Source organism: Lycium barbarum, chromosome 10 (assembly GCF_019175385.1).
Source record: "Lycium barbarum isolate Lr01 chromosome 10, ASM1917538v2, whole genome shotgun sequence".
NCBI classification, from domain to species: domain Eukaryota; kingdom Viridiplantae; phylum Streptophyta; class Magnoliopsida; order Solanales; family Solanaceae; genus Lycium; species Lycium barbarum.
The window spans coordinates 111,702,171-111,714,555 of NC_083346.1; the positions used below are offsets into that span (position 1 = coordinate 111,702,171).

The following is a 12,385-nucleotide window of genomic DNA, read 5'->3' on the forward strand; positions in this document are numbered from 1 at the left end:
TTTTATCCCTTATATTTTCTATTAATTTCAATACTGCCCTTACTTCTAAAAAACATTTTAAGCACTTTTATCCAAACACGTAACTGCTTATTTATAAAATAACTTTCAGCACTTAAAAAGTACTTTGAGCACTTATACTTAAAAACCATTTTTTTTAACTCTTAATTGTGCCTTGAACTTCTAAAATGATAACTATTTTTAGTAATCACGATAAATAATTTGAGATAGAGAAAGTATTGCAAATTAAAAACTTTATTGATAGTTTGAGAGACATGAGCTGATGCCTGAGCTTCATGTATATATGCTTGAATTTTGTGTCTGAAATTCAGTCGTCTGATTCTCATTGTCGTTACTCGTTAATCATATCACATCAAATAAAATATTGAAAGTTTAGCTTTATAAGATCAAACTTCAAACACGTATATCAAAAATTTACATAGTTCTAAATTTTATGAAATTAGAATTTGACAAATCAAATTTCAAACTAGTATTTTTAAAACATAGTACTCACGTATCTAAAATTGTTTTAAATTAAAGCGGTTAAATTCGTAAATATTTAGAACCAAAACAATTACACAGATGAAATTGTCCGGTTTCCTTCAAACAGGTTGGTCTTTAATTTCCCTCGCAATAGAATTTATGTCTACTGGAACATAAGTTCATTTGCAAATTGAAGTCATCTAAGAAATTATGCTATAAAAATATAAATTTATGTCTCGCAAAAAACTTATTTGTCAAGAGAGATAAAATTAGAGCCTATTTGGATGGGCTTAAAATAAGCAGCTTATAAGCTGGAAACAGCTTATAAGCCAAAAAAAAAAGGTTGGGGTAGGCTAACTTATTTTTTTTAGTTTATAAGCTGTTTTAGATAAACTAAGCCAAATGGACCCAATTATTTTTTTAGGCTTATTTTATGCACAAAATAACTTTAAGCTGGCCAGCCAAACACTCAAAAAAATTGAAAACAGCTTATGAGCAACTTATAAGCCAATTCAAACGGGCTCTTAAAGACCTGGACAAAATAGGGCCAAAAGTGCAAATGACCCAAAAAATTGGGCAGTTCTTCAAGTCCCTGAACTTTGAACTGTTTGTTCTATTCCTGTGGGCGCACCCACTATACCATTATTCAGTTCAAAATTCAGAAGAATGAGGAAAGTGCCAGCCGTATTGAGGCAAGCTCGTAAAGCTATGTTGGGAGATTTGGATTTGCTCAAAGTATTACAATCTGAAATCAACCATGAACTCTTCCTTAAACCTTTTCAGGTACTACATTGTTTTTCTCAAAAAACTCATTTTTTTTCTTGGTATTTTTTGTCCATTTGATGAAAATTATCTTTATATTCTTTCTTTCAAACTCAATTATTGGTATCTTATGAAGTTTATGGGAAAAGGGGTCGGGGGTTTATTCGACGAAAAATTACACTGTATTTGCAAGGTTAATTATTTTTAATCTATATATAATAGATGTTGAATGCCCGTAGCTTCTTCATGTGTTTACTTTTTTATATTTTTGCACCCCTCTTAGGATCTTGGCTCCGCCATTGTTAGATGCTATGTCTTATATTATCTAGTATTCTCTTTATCACAACAATTTTTGAACAAAAAGAAGATGTGGGGTTGTAGAAATCATTGTATTGTCTCAGTAATTTGTTTTTTACTCTTCTATCATTGTGGAGTTCTACCATTACCTTGTTCATACTTCATAGTAGTATTTTTGATCCATTTTATGGAAATTGTATTGATACTCTTATCACATAAATTTTGGTATCACTTGGATTTGCTCAAAGTCTTGCAATCTGAAATTAACCACTAACTCTCAGTTAACCAAAAATTGGTATCACTTGGATTTTCAGGTAGTACATTATTTTGTAAAAAAAAAACAATTTTTTTTCTTGGTATTTTTTGTCCATTTGATGAAAATTATCTTCATATTCCTTTTTTCACCCAATTTTTGGTATCTTATGAAGTTTATGCAAAAAGGGTTAGATGGTATTTTTAATATGATCTAGTGTTCTCTATATCACAACAATTTTTTAACCAAAAGAAGACGTGGGGTTGTAGAGATCATTGTATTGTTTCAGTATTGTTTGAGTACCAATTATTGTGGTGTTCTACCATTACTTTTTCCCTAGTATTTGTGGTACATTTTATGGAAATTGTATTAATACTTTCACCGAAATTTTCAGGTAACATTATTTGCTTAAAAAAAAAAGAACCATTTTTTTCTTGGTATTTTGGGTCCATTTGATGGAAATTGTCTTCATATTCTTTTTTCAAACGCAATTTGTGGTATTCTTTAAATTGATGTGAGGAGGGTTTAATGGTATATTTGAACAAATAGAATATATGGGGTTGTGGGAATCATTGTATTGTTTCAGTATTTTTTTTTGAGTACCCTTTTATTGTGGAGTTCTACCATTACACTTTTCCTTGTATTTTTGGTCCATTTTATGGAAATTACATTGATAGTTTTGCACGCTAATTTTGGTATCACTTGAATTTGATATGAAAAGGGTTCAAAATGGTATTTTTTTGAAGAAAAGGAAGGCATGGAGGTGTGGGAATAATTGTATTGTTTTTGTTTAGATGGAGTAACATGGTTAGTGAGGATTCACATAAGTGACCTCAACTTGTTTGGAACAGAGGCGTAGTAGTCATTGTTTTTGTGTCAATATCGTTGAGTACTCTATCACTGTGTTACTGTAATCAATACTTCTTTACTAACTGCTCTTTGCTAATCATATGTAATTTCAGCTAACTCTTTTTGTTTCCTTATCTTTTTTCATGTTGGGTTAGTTTTCCATGGCCTGATTTGACCAAACTGTGTGCGTTTTGGTTTGTTCTGATATAGAGTTTATTTTTTGGACTAAGAATGTTTTCTAGCCAAATATGTATTAATTTCTGCTTTTGTTCCCGGATTCCGGAAAAAACAGGCTGCATGGAGAATCCTAGTATGTCATATGCCCCTATTTTATAGTATTTAACTTTGTTCCCTCTAAAAAATGTTTACCTGAATCCTGCTTGGTCCCACCACCCCTAGGAATTGAGGGATAGTTGTTGATGTTGTTGAATTCCAACTGGTAAGACAGTGAACTTTGATGTCACAAACAAGATATTACTCCGTTGATCTTGTGATAGCTTCAGTCTTTGTTAATCAAGAATAACCACCAAAATCGCAGGGGTAAGAGAAGACAACCACTCTCCATGGCCCCTGAAGGAAAAATGTATCAGCATCTCATTGACCAGTATCTAGAGTACCTCTTCCATTGTTTGTTGATTAATCAAGAAAATAAGCAACTACCAAATTGCCACTGGGATCGTTGAAGCCCCATGAAGACGGCTCTGTTTCACTGGGAAGATGTGGTACTCATTAGCAAGCGTCTGGTGACCAACGATTCCGGATTCCCCTGTCTTTCTGCCATAGTCTACACTAGTCCGCCCAAATGGTCGACCTTGCCATCAAGTTGGGTCACTTGATCCTTGAGTGTTTCGTTAACAACAACCGCCACTGTCAAACTCCACTGCTATCGTCATGTACATGGTACAACAAAAAGAGAATTAGTAGAAATCAAAAGGTTTTTACCCAAAACTCAGCTCCGACAGCCGGTACGGGACTAACGGACTTTGGGAATAGCGAAAGACCAGATTCAAAGATATTGGCCAATCAAACGGAAACGGAAGATGGTGAAAGACCGCTACAAAGAGTCCCTCGTTCACGCCTTAGCCTTATTCGAAAACAAAAGCGGATGGACCTTCCTCAAGAAAAAAGCCAATCTGATTTCGGGGGACATGTAGCCGGAGAAGGGCTGGGAAACTATAAGGCCTCGTAGGAAAAAGACAAAACGTAGGTAGGCTGCCACGCGGAGTGAAGGTAACTAGCCAGGTGCGATCGTAGGAAGCTCTACTAGCGACTCGATAAGACTGATCGTGCCCTGCTGCTTGGCTTGGAATCAAACTACAGCCTATCATGCCCTTTCTTCATTCCTATATGGACCCATATTCCTATGTTCTTCCAATGTTTACTGTATTACTGGGATTCCTATCTACTGAACCATATTAAAGAAGCTACTTTCTTTCTGGCTTTTATACCCAGGTATAAAGGGATAGACAGTCTAAGAGAGTGCCAAAAAAGAACACATACCTATCACTTTTGGAAGGTTTAGAAACCTCGATACATCAGACTCAAGGAGAAAAAGAGAACAAGATTTTTTTTTTGGGGGGGGGGGGGGGGGGGGGGGGCGCTTGCCCCCTCATTCCCTTTTACTTATGCCATGATGCTCATGGCAGCCTATCTCTAATTGGATATGTCTAGAAAGTTGTCCGCTCCTTTTCTCAGGTTGTTTAGTTTGATTTGTCTCCTTGTGAAGGCCTTAACATCCTTAAGTTGAAAGTGATATATTGAGACATTAGTTCTGCCTACATGAGTTTCACAAATTATAGCCAGCCAAAGTCTGGAAAAGAATTACGGTTGCAGTAGATCAATAGCTAGCATAATGATAGTTCGACTTATGATGAATGCTCTGACATTGTATTTCTTAGGAGACAAAGGGTTCATATGTTCGATCCTAACTAGTTCGAGGTTGAGCAGTAGTTGATTGACTGAAAGTGGTATTTTCAGGTGATCGGGTTACACAGTATTTCATTATATAGTTCATCATACTCTTAGTTGTAATCTGATGCAGTAGTTTTAGCATGCTTTTTGTCATAAGAAATGAAGTAGCTTATTCAAATATCCATTTGTTAAGCTGGGTAAAAACAACTTGCTAATAAAAGGGCATCAAGATGCTATCAAGCTAAAGCAAGCGAAACAGAGAGAAAAACCAACAGCTCTACTAAGAGCAGTAAAATAAAACACTTGGAAACCAAAGCTTATATTAGAGATAACTCTCAGTACTGTCAAAGGCTTGCTTAAAGCGCGCATAAGCCCTAAGGCGAGGAGCAAAACATGTTGAGCGCTTCGCCTCGCCTAGCGGGCACTGCAATGTCCTCATCAAGGCTCTAGACTTTTCCTTGCCGATGACTGTAATCCTAAAGAAACGACACTTAACAATTGATATTTCACTTTATCATAATTTTTTTTCAATTTCATTGACCATATATTGACTATTCATGCTAATAATTATCAGTCTTGGACTAAACATACATATTTGTATTGTATTCTCCATTTGTGCCTTTCTTCATTAAAGCTCACGCTTTATTTGCGCTTAAAGCCCCAACGGACCTTAAGGTTTTCTCGCACTTTTTGCCTTCGATAACACTGAACTCTGTTTAAGTATCCCACAAAGTCATTTATAGTATGACAGAGGTGTTCTTGCAACAAATATAAAAGGTTCCCTTTGTTGGACGGGAGGAAAAAATAAAAGGTATGGAATCAATTTGGGATAGAAGAAGTGTTAATGGTCTCTGCATTCACGTGTCTCATACAAAATTTGTTTCATCGGTTTCTCTGTTGTCTTTTTCCCCTTCAATGTTAGTTCAGTCTATAGAAGTTGAAATCTTGGAAGCACTTTTATTATGGTCTCATGTACCGTGCTATGGGTAACTAATGCTGCAATTTATTGTTTTTCTTTGGGAAGACTATCTGAGCACTTCTTAAGTTTTGTTTTCTTTTTCTTATTAAAGGAGAATGATGAAAGTAAAAGCTTTGGAGATTTTGTCGTAGACTGGGATTCAACACAATCCCAAGACATTGTTCTACGCAGGAGATGCGAGTCAGGGGAGGAAATTGCTGTTTCTGCTTTACTGGGTGCTGAGGGCTCTAATGAAAATGTTAAATTTCCCAGGGAAGCTTTTATGAAAGTAGGCGTGAAGAAGCCTGGCTTGAGATCCATCCTACAGTTTGATTGTGCGGCAACTGCACAAATTGGTGATGGCTGTAGCTTTAAAATTCATAATGTGAACTACATTCCATCGTGTGACCTGGATTCTTTAGCCCGCAAAGGTCCCTCAGTCAGGTACTTTCGTCTTCTTTAGAAGCAATTTAGGCTTTTTTGAGAGTGGGTAGCTCAGCTTTGGACTCATAGAGGTGTACTGCAGTTGGACTTGATAACAAACAACCTAAGGAAACTCTAAGAATTAAACAAAAATAAAGGAAAACAAAAGATAGATGAAGAATTGGGGATTAAGGAGAATAGAGGATAGATACTTGACCCAATTAGTAATGAACCCTATAGGCAAATCTAAGTATATGAAACTTAGACCCTTCTATTGTGAATTCAACCAAAAGAACCAAAGCAATTTGAATCAATTAGAAGACTCAATTGGAAACCACAAATGAGCAATCTAGATGAATTCAATGGATAAGCAAATTCACTTTGCAACAATGAAATCACACTTAGTGTAGGTAACCAAACAAACTATCTATTAACTAAAATCTCTCAATATTTGAGTTCACACAATATTCAAGCTAAGTCTTCCAAATGGATGAAAAGAACTAGTTATACTAATGTCTATTACACCAAAAGGCCCTAAAGTGGCTCTTTTGCAAAAATACCCACATGGGTATTTAATTGCATCCAAAGCCTCATAACTTGCAATTATGACCTCCAATTGTCATTCTAACCCCATAACTTGCAAGTATGACCTCCAATTGTAATCTTAGCCCCATAGTTGCACTTTTAGCCACTTTGCAACTCTTCCAATGCCAACTCCCAAACGTTGTAAATCCGAGAAGTCTTCTCTCCAATCTCCTCCAAGGCTTCCTCTTCTTCATGAACAAGGCTTGCAACTCTTGAAGTTTTCTTGCTTGACTCCTAGTGAATGGCCTTGTGTTTGTTGGGTTCATATCAGGACTTCTTTTGTTTTTATCTTCCAAATTTGGGAGAACAACTTGCTGTCCTTTCAAGCATATATGCATGTCAGCATGTGCCTTTTCCATAAATTCTTCTTTGCTTCTTATGAAACTCCTTGAGTTTTACATGCATGCCTACCCCTTACTTCACGATACGATGATATCTAGCTCATTTTGCTGGAGATGTTAAAGATGGTGAGATTTGCTAAATTTCTTTATCCTACTTGGCCAAAAGTAGATTTTACTACATTGGTGAGTAATATGTCAACTACAGAGTTGAAATGTACCTCGTCTTTTTTCCTTTCAAGGAGAAATAATCAGGAGATTGTTGCATGCTTTTCTCTTAGATTGCAGTGTCGGTGAAAGAAAGTCTTGAGATTATCCTTGGAAGTATTAGTTTGAGTTTTTAAATTTCCAATGCTGGTACTTAATTTCAGTGTTAGAAGGTTTGCTTTCTTATGTTGGTCCACCTCGACCACCCAAGCCATGATGGTTTGCCATCAGAGTAATTCATTTGAACACTTAAAAGTGTTGAAGGTATCGTTGGAACTATTTGTTTGCTTTTTCGGATTCTAAATTTGTACCTCTAGTTTGAGCACCCAAGTCATGAAGGTCTGCCCTGGGAGTTCTTTATAAAAATGATTAAAATCGCATTCTCAGGAGGTGGGAAAGAAGCTGTTGAACTTCACGGCTAGAAGCCTTTTTATACTATTCATTTGCTCGAATCAAGAAGCTATTTGCAATCCTCTATTTTTACATTTTTGTAAATAATGTTTCCCACGTCACTTTCTTGTGCTCTCATTGCTTCTTCTTAGCAATTTTCTTGTCTGTTTCTCGAGATGCTTTTGATATTTGTGCGTGCCTTTTGTTGCTCCAATAGAACGATTCTCCTTGGCTTATTTTGTGAAAATCACAAATCTCAAGAGTTGCCAGTTGCATTTACTTATTGTGTTCCTCTTATTGTGTCCCTTCTTCAGTTTTTTCAGTGCATTAGATCAGACTCTTCAAGAAGAGCTCTACAAATATCTAGAAGCAAGAGGAGTTGGTCTGAGTTTCGCAGATTCGCTCTTACTCCACCTACACAAAAAGGAGCAAGGTCAATATGTCGACTGGTTGCACAAATTGCAAGCTATTGTAACACCAAGTGAATGACGTGGAAAACGCTCCATGCAGGATATAGATATTTGACTTGATTCAATTCATGACATTATGGCACTGACTGCTGGAGGGAAAAACATCTATTGGTTAGCTTGCAACTTTTGCTGGTTTCTGTATGTTGTATGTTTTATTTATAGTAAACCCCTTCTCGTTATACTGAAATAGAGATCTTATTTAAACGGCCAGGCACATAATGGAATTATCTAACGAGGTTCAAGAATTGTAAGTTGAGTGGACCTACATAATTTTGTTGAAAGAGGAAGGGGCACTTGATGTTTTGAGATTACTTCTTTAGCAAATTTGATCATCTAGTGAAGTTATGTATTACAACTACTATTTCTCAGTCTTAAATAAGTTCGGGGCGGCTATGTGACCCCGCATTATCATTTAAGTTCATTTCTGTCATGATCATATTAAATAAAATAATAGTGAAAAATAAGTTGTAGCTTTTCACATATCCGTTTTGCATATATTTGAAATTTCCAGCTAAAATTGCATATTTTGGAAAAGGAATCTCGGTTATAATTAGTTTCAAAACGATCTGATTTATCAAGTTTCTCTATTTTTATCCAGGATTAGTTACTCCATTTTTTGTGTGGATTGCCCATCAAACACACTGGTCTTTAATTTTTGTCCCTCAAATTGTTGGTCTTTATTTTTTGCGCTTCGCTTAAAAAAGTGGCTGAAAAGATCCTGAGGTTTTGGGTTCGAATTCCCGTTCAGTCAAAAAAAAATCGCAAGGCAAGGCTTTCACGAAACCTCTGCCTTAAGGCCTAACATTTGCTCAAAATTAGGCCTATTCGGGAAAAAGTTAGGCCTTAGGCCTAATTTTTAGCTCCTAACTTTTTTCGAATAGGCCTAATTTTGGGCAAACCTCTGCCTTCAAGCCTAACTTTTGTCCGAATAGGCTTAATTTTGTTACGAAACTCTATCTTGCGATTTTTTATTTGATTGAGGCGGGGTTCGAACGTAAAATCTTGGGATATTAGGTGAAGGATAAAAATTAAAGACTAGCAATTTGAGGGGCAAAAATTAAAGACCACCCCCGAATAAGGCCAATCGTGCAAATTGCCCTAGTTACTCTTACATTTTTCTATTTTACTACTCTACTAATATACAAACATGAGTGAAAAATTTGGGATCGTCGTCCGTCTAGGGGCAATTATGACTTTTTGTATTTACTTTATTTTATTTTATTTTATTTTATTGAGCAAAAAAGTCCAGAAGGCTCTGACCCTCTTCACATGCCCCTTTTTTTTTTCCAGAGCCTTCTCAAATCTATCTCTATCAGCAAAATATCTATCACCATATCAACAAGCTATCTATCATCAACACCAAATCTCTATCAGTACAAGCTATAATCTCTATATATCAAAAATAAAAATAAATTTATCTGTATCTCAGACCGTTGCTGCAATTTTCAGGTATTTGTTTTTGAACTCTTCTCCGTTCGTCTCCAATTTTATCTTTCACTTCGACTCTTCTAATAAAGTAAAAATTTGGATCAGTTTTAAATTTCTCCTCTTAGTTTTCCCGCTTGCTGATTCTTGGGTTTATTTATTATGTTCAATTTCACTCAGAATACATAACTTCGCATTTGTCAATGTATTTGGGCATTTGATGGATTTAGTTATGTGGTTTCATAAAGTTTTGATTATTACCAAGATATGAGTCAAAAAGGGATTGCAAGAAATTTTTTTTTTTTACCATTCTCTGGATGTGTAGGGGATTTTGATCTTTAGTGTTAGATTTCAAATGTGGGGTTGTGTTTTTTATGTAGCCGTTGTTTTCTATAATTGAGTGAATTAAATATGATATAACAGTACAAGAATATACAGAAAGAAATTATAGGAGAGTTTAATTTATTTTAACCTTCTGTTGGCTTAGAGTGAGGCGTAGCTGTATGATGAAATATTTTGCCTTTGTCGTTGATAGTAGTTGAAGCTATTTTATTGTTCCAATTTTCAGATATGAGGTATTAAATTTTTGAACTCTTCTAATTTGAGCATCGTCTTCTAAAAAGCAGAAACTATAGCTTTGGGGATTTAAGTACAAGGTGTTTGATAATATGTGTAAGAGAAATGGGTAGGAAAGAGCAAGGGTAGGGAAGACTAAGAAGGCTGCGGCATTTAACTTGACAATTAAAAGTGCTCACAAAGCAGCAAAATTGAAACAAAAAATCAACTTTTTGAATGTGGTTGACAAAGTTGGTTGAATGTTATTGAATGTGGTTGACAAAAAATCAACTTTATGTTATTGACAAAGTTGGTTGAATGTGTTGGTGAAATTTCTTGCTTGGATTTTAAGTAAATTTCCCATTTTAAATTCTTCCTACCTTTTAGAAAATAACAATAAGTTTTATATTACTAATAGTTGGATTGCTATATTATGTTTGATCTTATTTGCTGTAAGTTTAACTTTGTGTTGCAGTAATTGTGTACATATGTGTGTTCAGCCTCTTTAATTTAAGTGTCACTCTTCTGCATTGTTAGATTATTGTCAAATTGCTTCTTCAATTTATTTTGTCGTTACGGGATTTGGTTGTCTCTTTATTTGTTGTTTATTTAGTTTGAGTATAGAAAATATGTACTCTACATTCGTTTGAGTTGTTTTCTTAAAATTATACAGTCAAACTAAATATATGACACTCATTAAACTCTCTTTACAAAAAATATTACCAAAATTGCAGCAATGTCAGACGATAAATGTGAAAAGATCAAATCTCTGAAACCATAAATGCTAAGAGAAGAGCTAGGGAACGGGAGTTATATAAGCTAATGCCACCTGAAAAAAAGGAAGCATGTTTAGCCCGACGACGAGAGTTATATAAGCTAATGGCGCCCAAAAAATAAGGAGGCATGTTTAGCTCGACGACGGGAGTTATATAAGCTAATGACACCTGAAAAAAAAGGAGGCATGTTTAGCTCGGCAACGAGCAAACAAAGCTGAAATGAAAAAGCAATGTCTGCATGACAATTCAGTTCTATCTAATTCAGTTAATCCATCATCCTTTGAAGTTAGCACTTCTTTCGCAGAGCAGGCTTCGTCTGTTGTAAGACGGTCACTGCTTCTTGGTGAAACAGGTTAGGCAGTTTTTCTACTAACTTATGAATTTAACTAAAAAAAATAACTTAAGCTAAAAAGTTTTGTTTATTGAATAAACAGGATCGTCGTCAGGCACAAAGCCTACACATCATGGTAAAAAGTCAGTGATGACTACAAATCAAGGTTGGTTCCAACCGTTTCACTAAAAATAATAACTGTCGCACATTCCTTAAATTGCCTATTATTTCGTGCTTACGTTAAAGTTTAATATGCAGAAAGAGATTTCATACAAGTTGGTACCTTAAGTAGTGCAGAAGCAAAAAGCAGCTATATTAGCTTGAAAGATGTTCCGAATTGTGAATTTTGTGGAGCCAAAAAGTTTGAATATGAACCGCTTGCATTTTGTTGTAGTAATGGTTCGATTCACTTAATTTCATATCAAATGCCACAAGAGTTAAGAAATTTGTATTTGGGAAACACTGAGGAATCAAAGCAATTTCGAACTTACATTAGAACATACAATAACACATTCGCTTTCACATCACTCGGAGTAACTTATGATAAAAATTTAGCAAAACGAAGTAATGGAGTTTATACCTTCAAAGTCCAAGGACAAATGTACCATTTTATAAATGATTTGGTTCCAACTAATCAAAGGGCTAAGAACTTACAATTGTATTTCTTTGACAGTGAAAACAAACTGCAAAATTGAATGGCATGCTCAAACAAGCTTAATGAAAAGCTATAGTTAAGACTAGTGTCATTTGGCCCATGCTAAACACTGGCCTAAACTGACGTTAAAAATTTAATTTGTAGATATTAAATTTTTTATGCTCTTTCTTCTTTGTTTTTGTGACATCAATTTGACATTTTCCAAACAATTCTAAAATATTAAAGTACAAAAACATATCTAAAGTTAAAGGAAAACATTTTTCTGAGTTTATATATTAGAATTTTTTTATTTTACTGAAATTCTTTGAGATTAAAGTCCTCGATGATCCAATAAGCTTTTCATATGTTAAATTAATCTCATTTGTTTCTTTGAATTGAACCCCCGTTGGCTAACATATTTGTAACCAAAACATATTACATCATTCAATTAACGCCAAAAATATTTAATGTGAAAATATTGTTGTACGACGAAATCAATAAAGTTAACTTATAAATACATATAAAGAATTAAAAGCCTTGATATTACAACATATTTTTGTAGGTGCTCTTTCAAATTAAACCACACAAAAAAGTACTGAAAAGTAATAGAAATTAAATTATTCTTACTTTAAGCTTTGTTTTTCCTTCCAAAAGATGCACGTTAAAAAACAATATTTTTTTCCTTATTGTTAATTTAATGAACCATTTCATGAAATCTACATTGTAAAATCTTTTTCATGT

The 12,385-nt window shown here is 34.7% G+C and overlaps 1 protein-coding gene across 4 annotated transcripts; it reads left to right on the forward strand.

The window, feature by feature from the left end:
• Positions 1 to 1,012: 1,012 nt before the first annotated feature.
• On the forward strand, positions 1,013 to 12,337 carry LOC132614577 (mitochondrial acidic protein MAM33-like). Of its 4 annotated transcripts, XM_060329046.1 has the most exons (7): positions 1,025 to 1,263; positions 5,623 to 5,954; positions 7,768 to 8,034; positions 9,214 to 9,372; positions 10,638 to 11,031; positions 11,114 to 11,176; positions 11,269 to 12,337. In XM_060329046.1, the coding sequence occupies exons 5-7, from the start codon at positions 10,899 to 10,901 to the stop codon at positions 11,703 to 11,705; spliced, it is 633 nt and encodes a 210-aa protein (XP_060185029.1). In that variant the 5' UTR covers positions 1,025 to 1,263; positions 5,623 to 5,954; positions 7,768 to 8,034; positions 9,214 to 9,372; positions 10,638 to 10,898; the 3' UTR covers positions 11,706 to 12,337. The 4 variants fall into 4 exon arrangements, 3 of the variants coding, with proteins under 3 accessions (XP_060185030.1, XP_060185029.1, XP_060185031.1); XM_060329047.1 differs by lacking the exon at positions 5,623 to 5,954 and having other exon boundaries at positions 1,013 to 1,263; XR_009572349.1 differs by lacking the exons at positions 9,214 to 9,372; positions 10,638 to 11,031; positions 11,114 to 11,176; positions 11,269 to 12,337 and adding an exon at positions 8,135 to 8,284 and having other exon boundaries at positions 1,039 to 1,263.
• Positions 12,338 to 12,385: the final 48 nt, after the last annotated feature.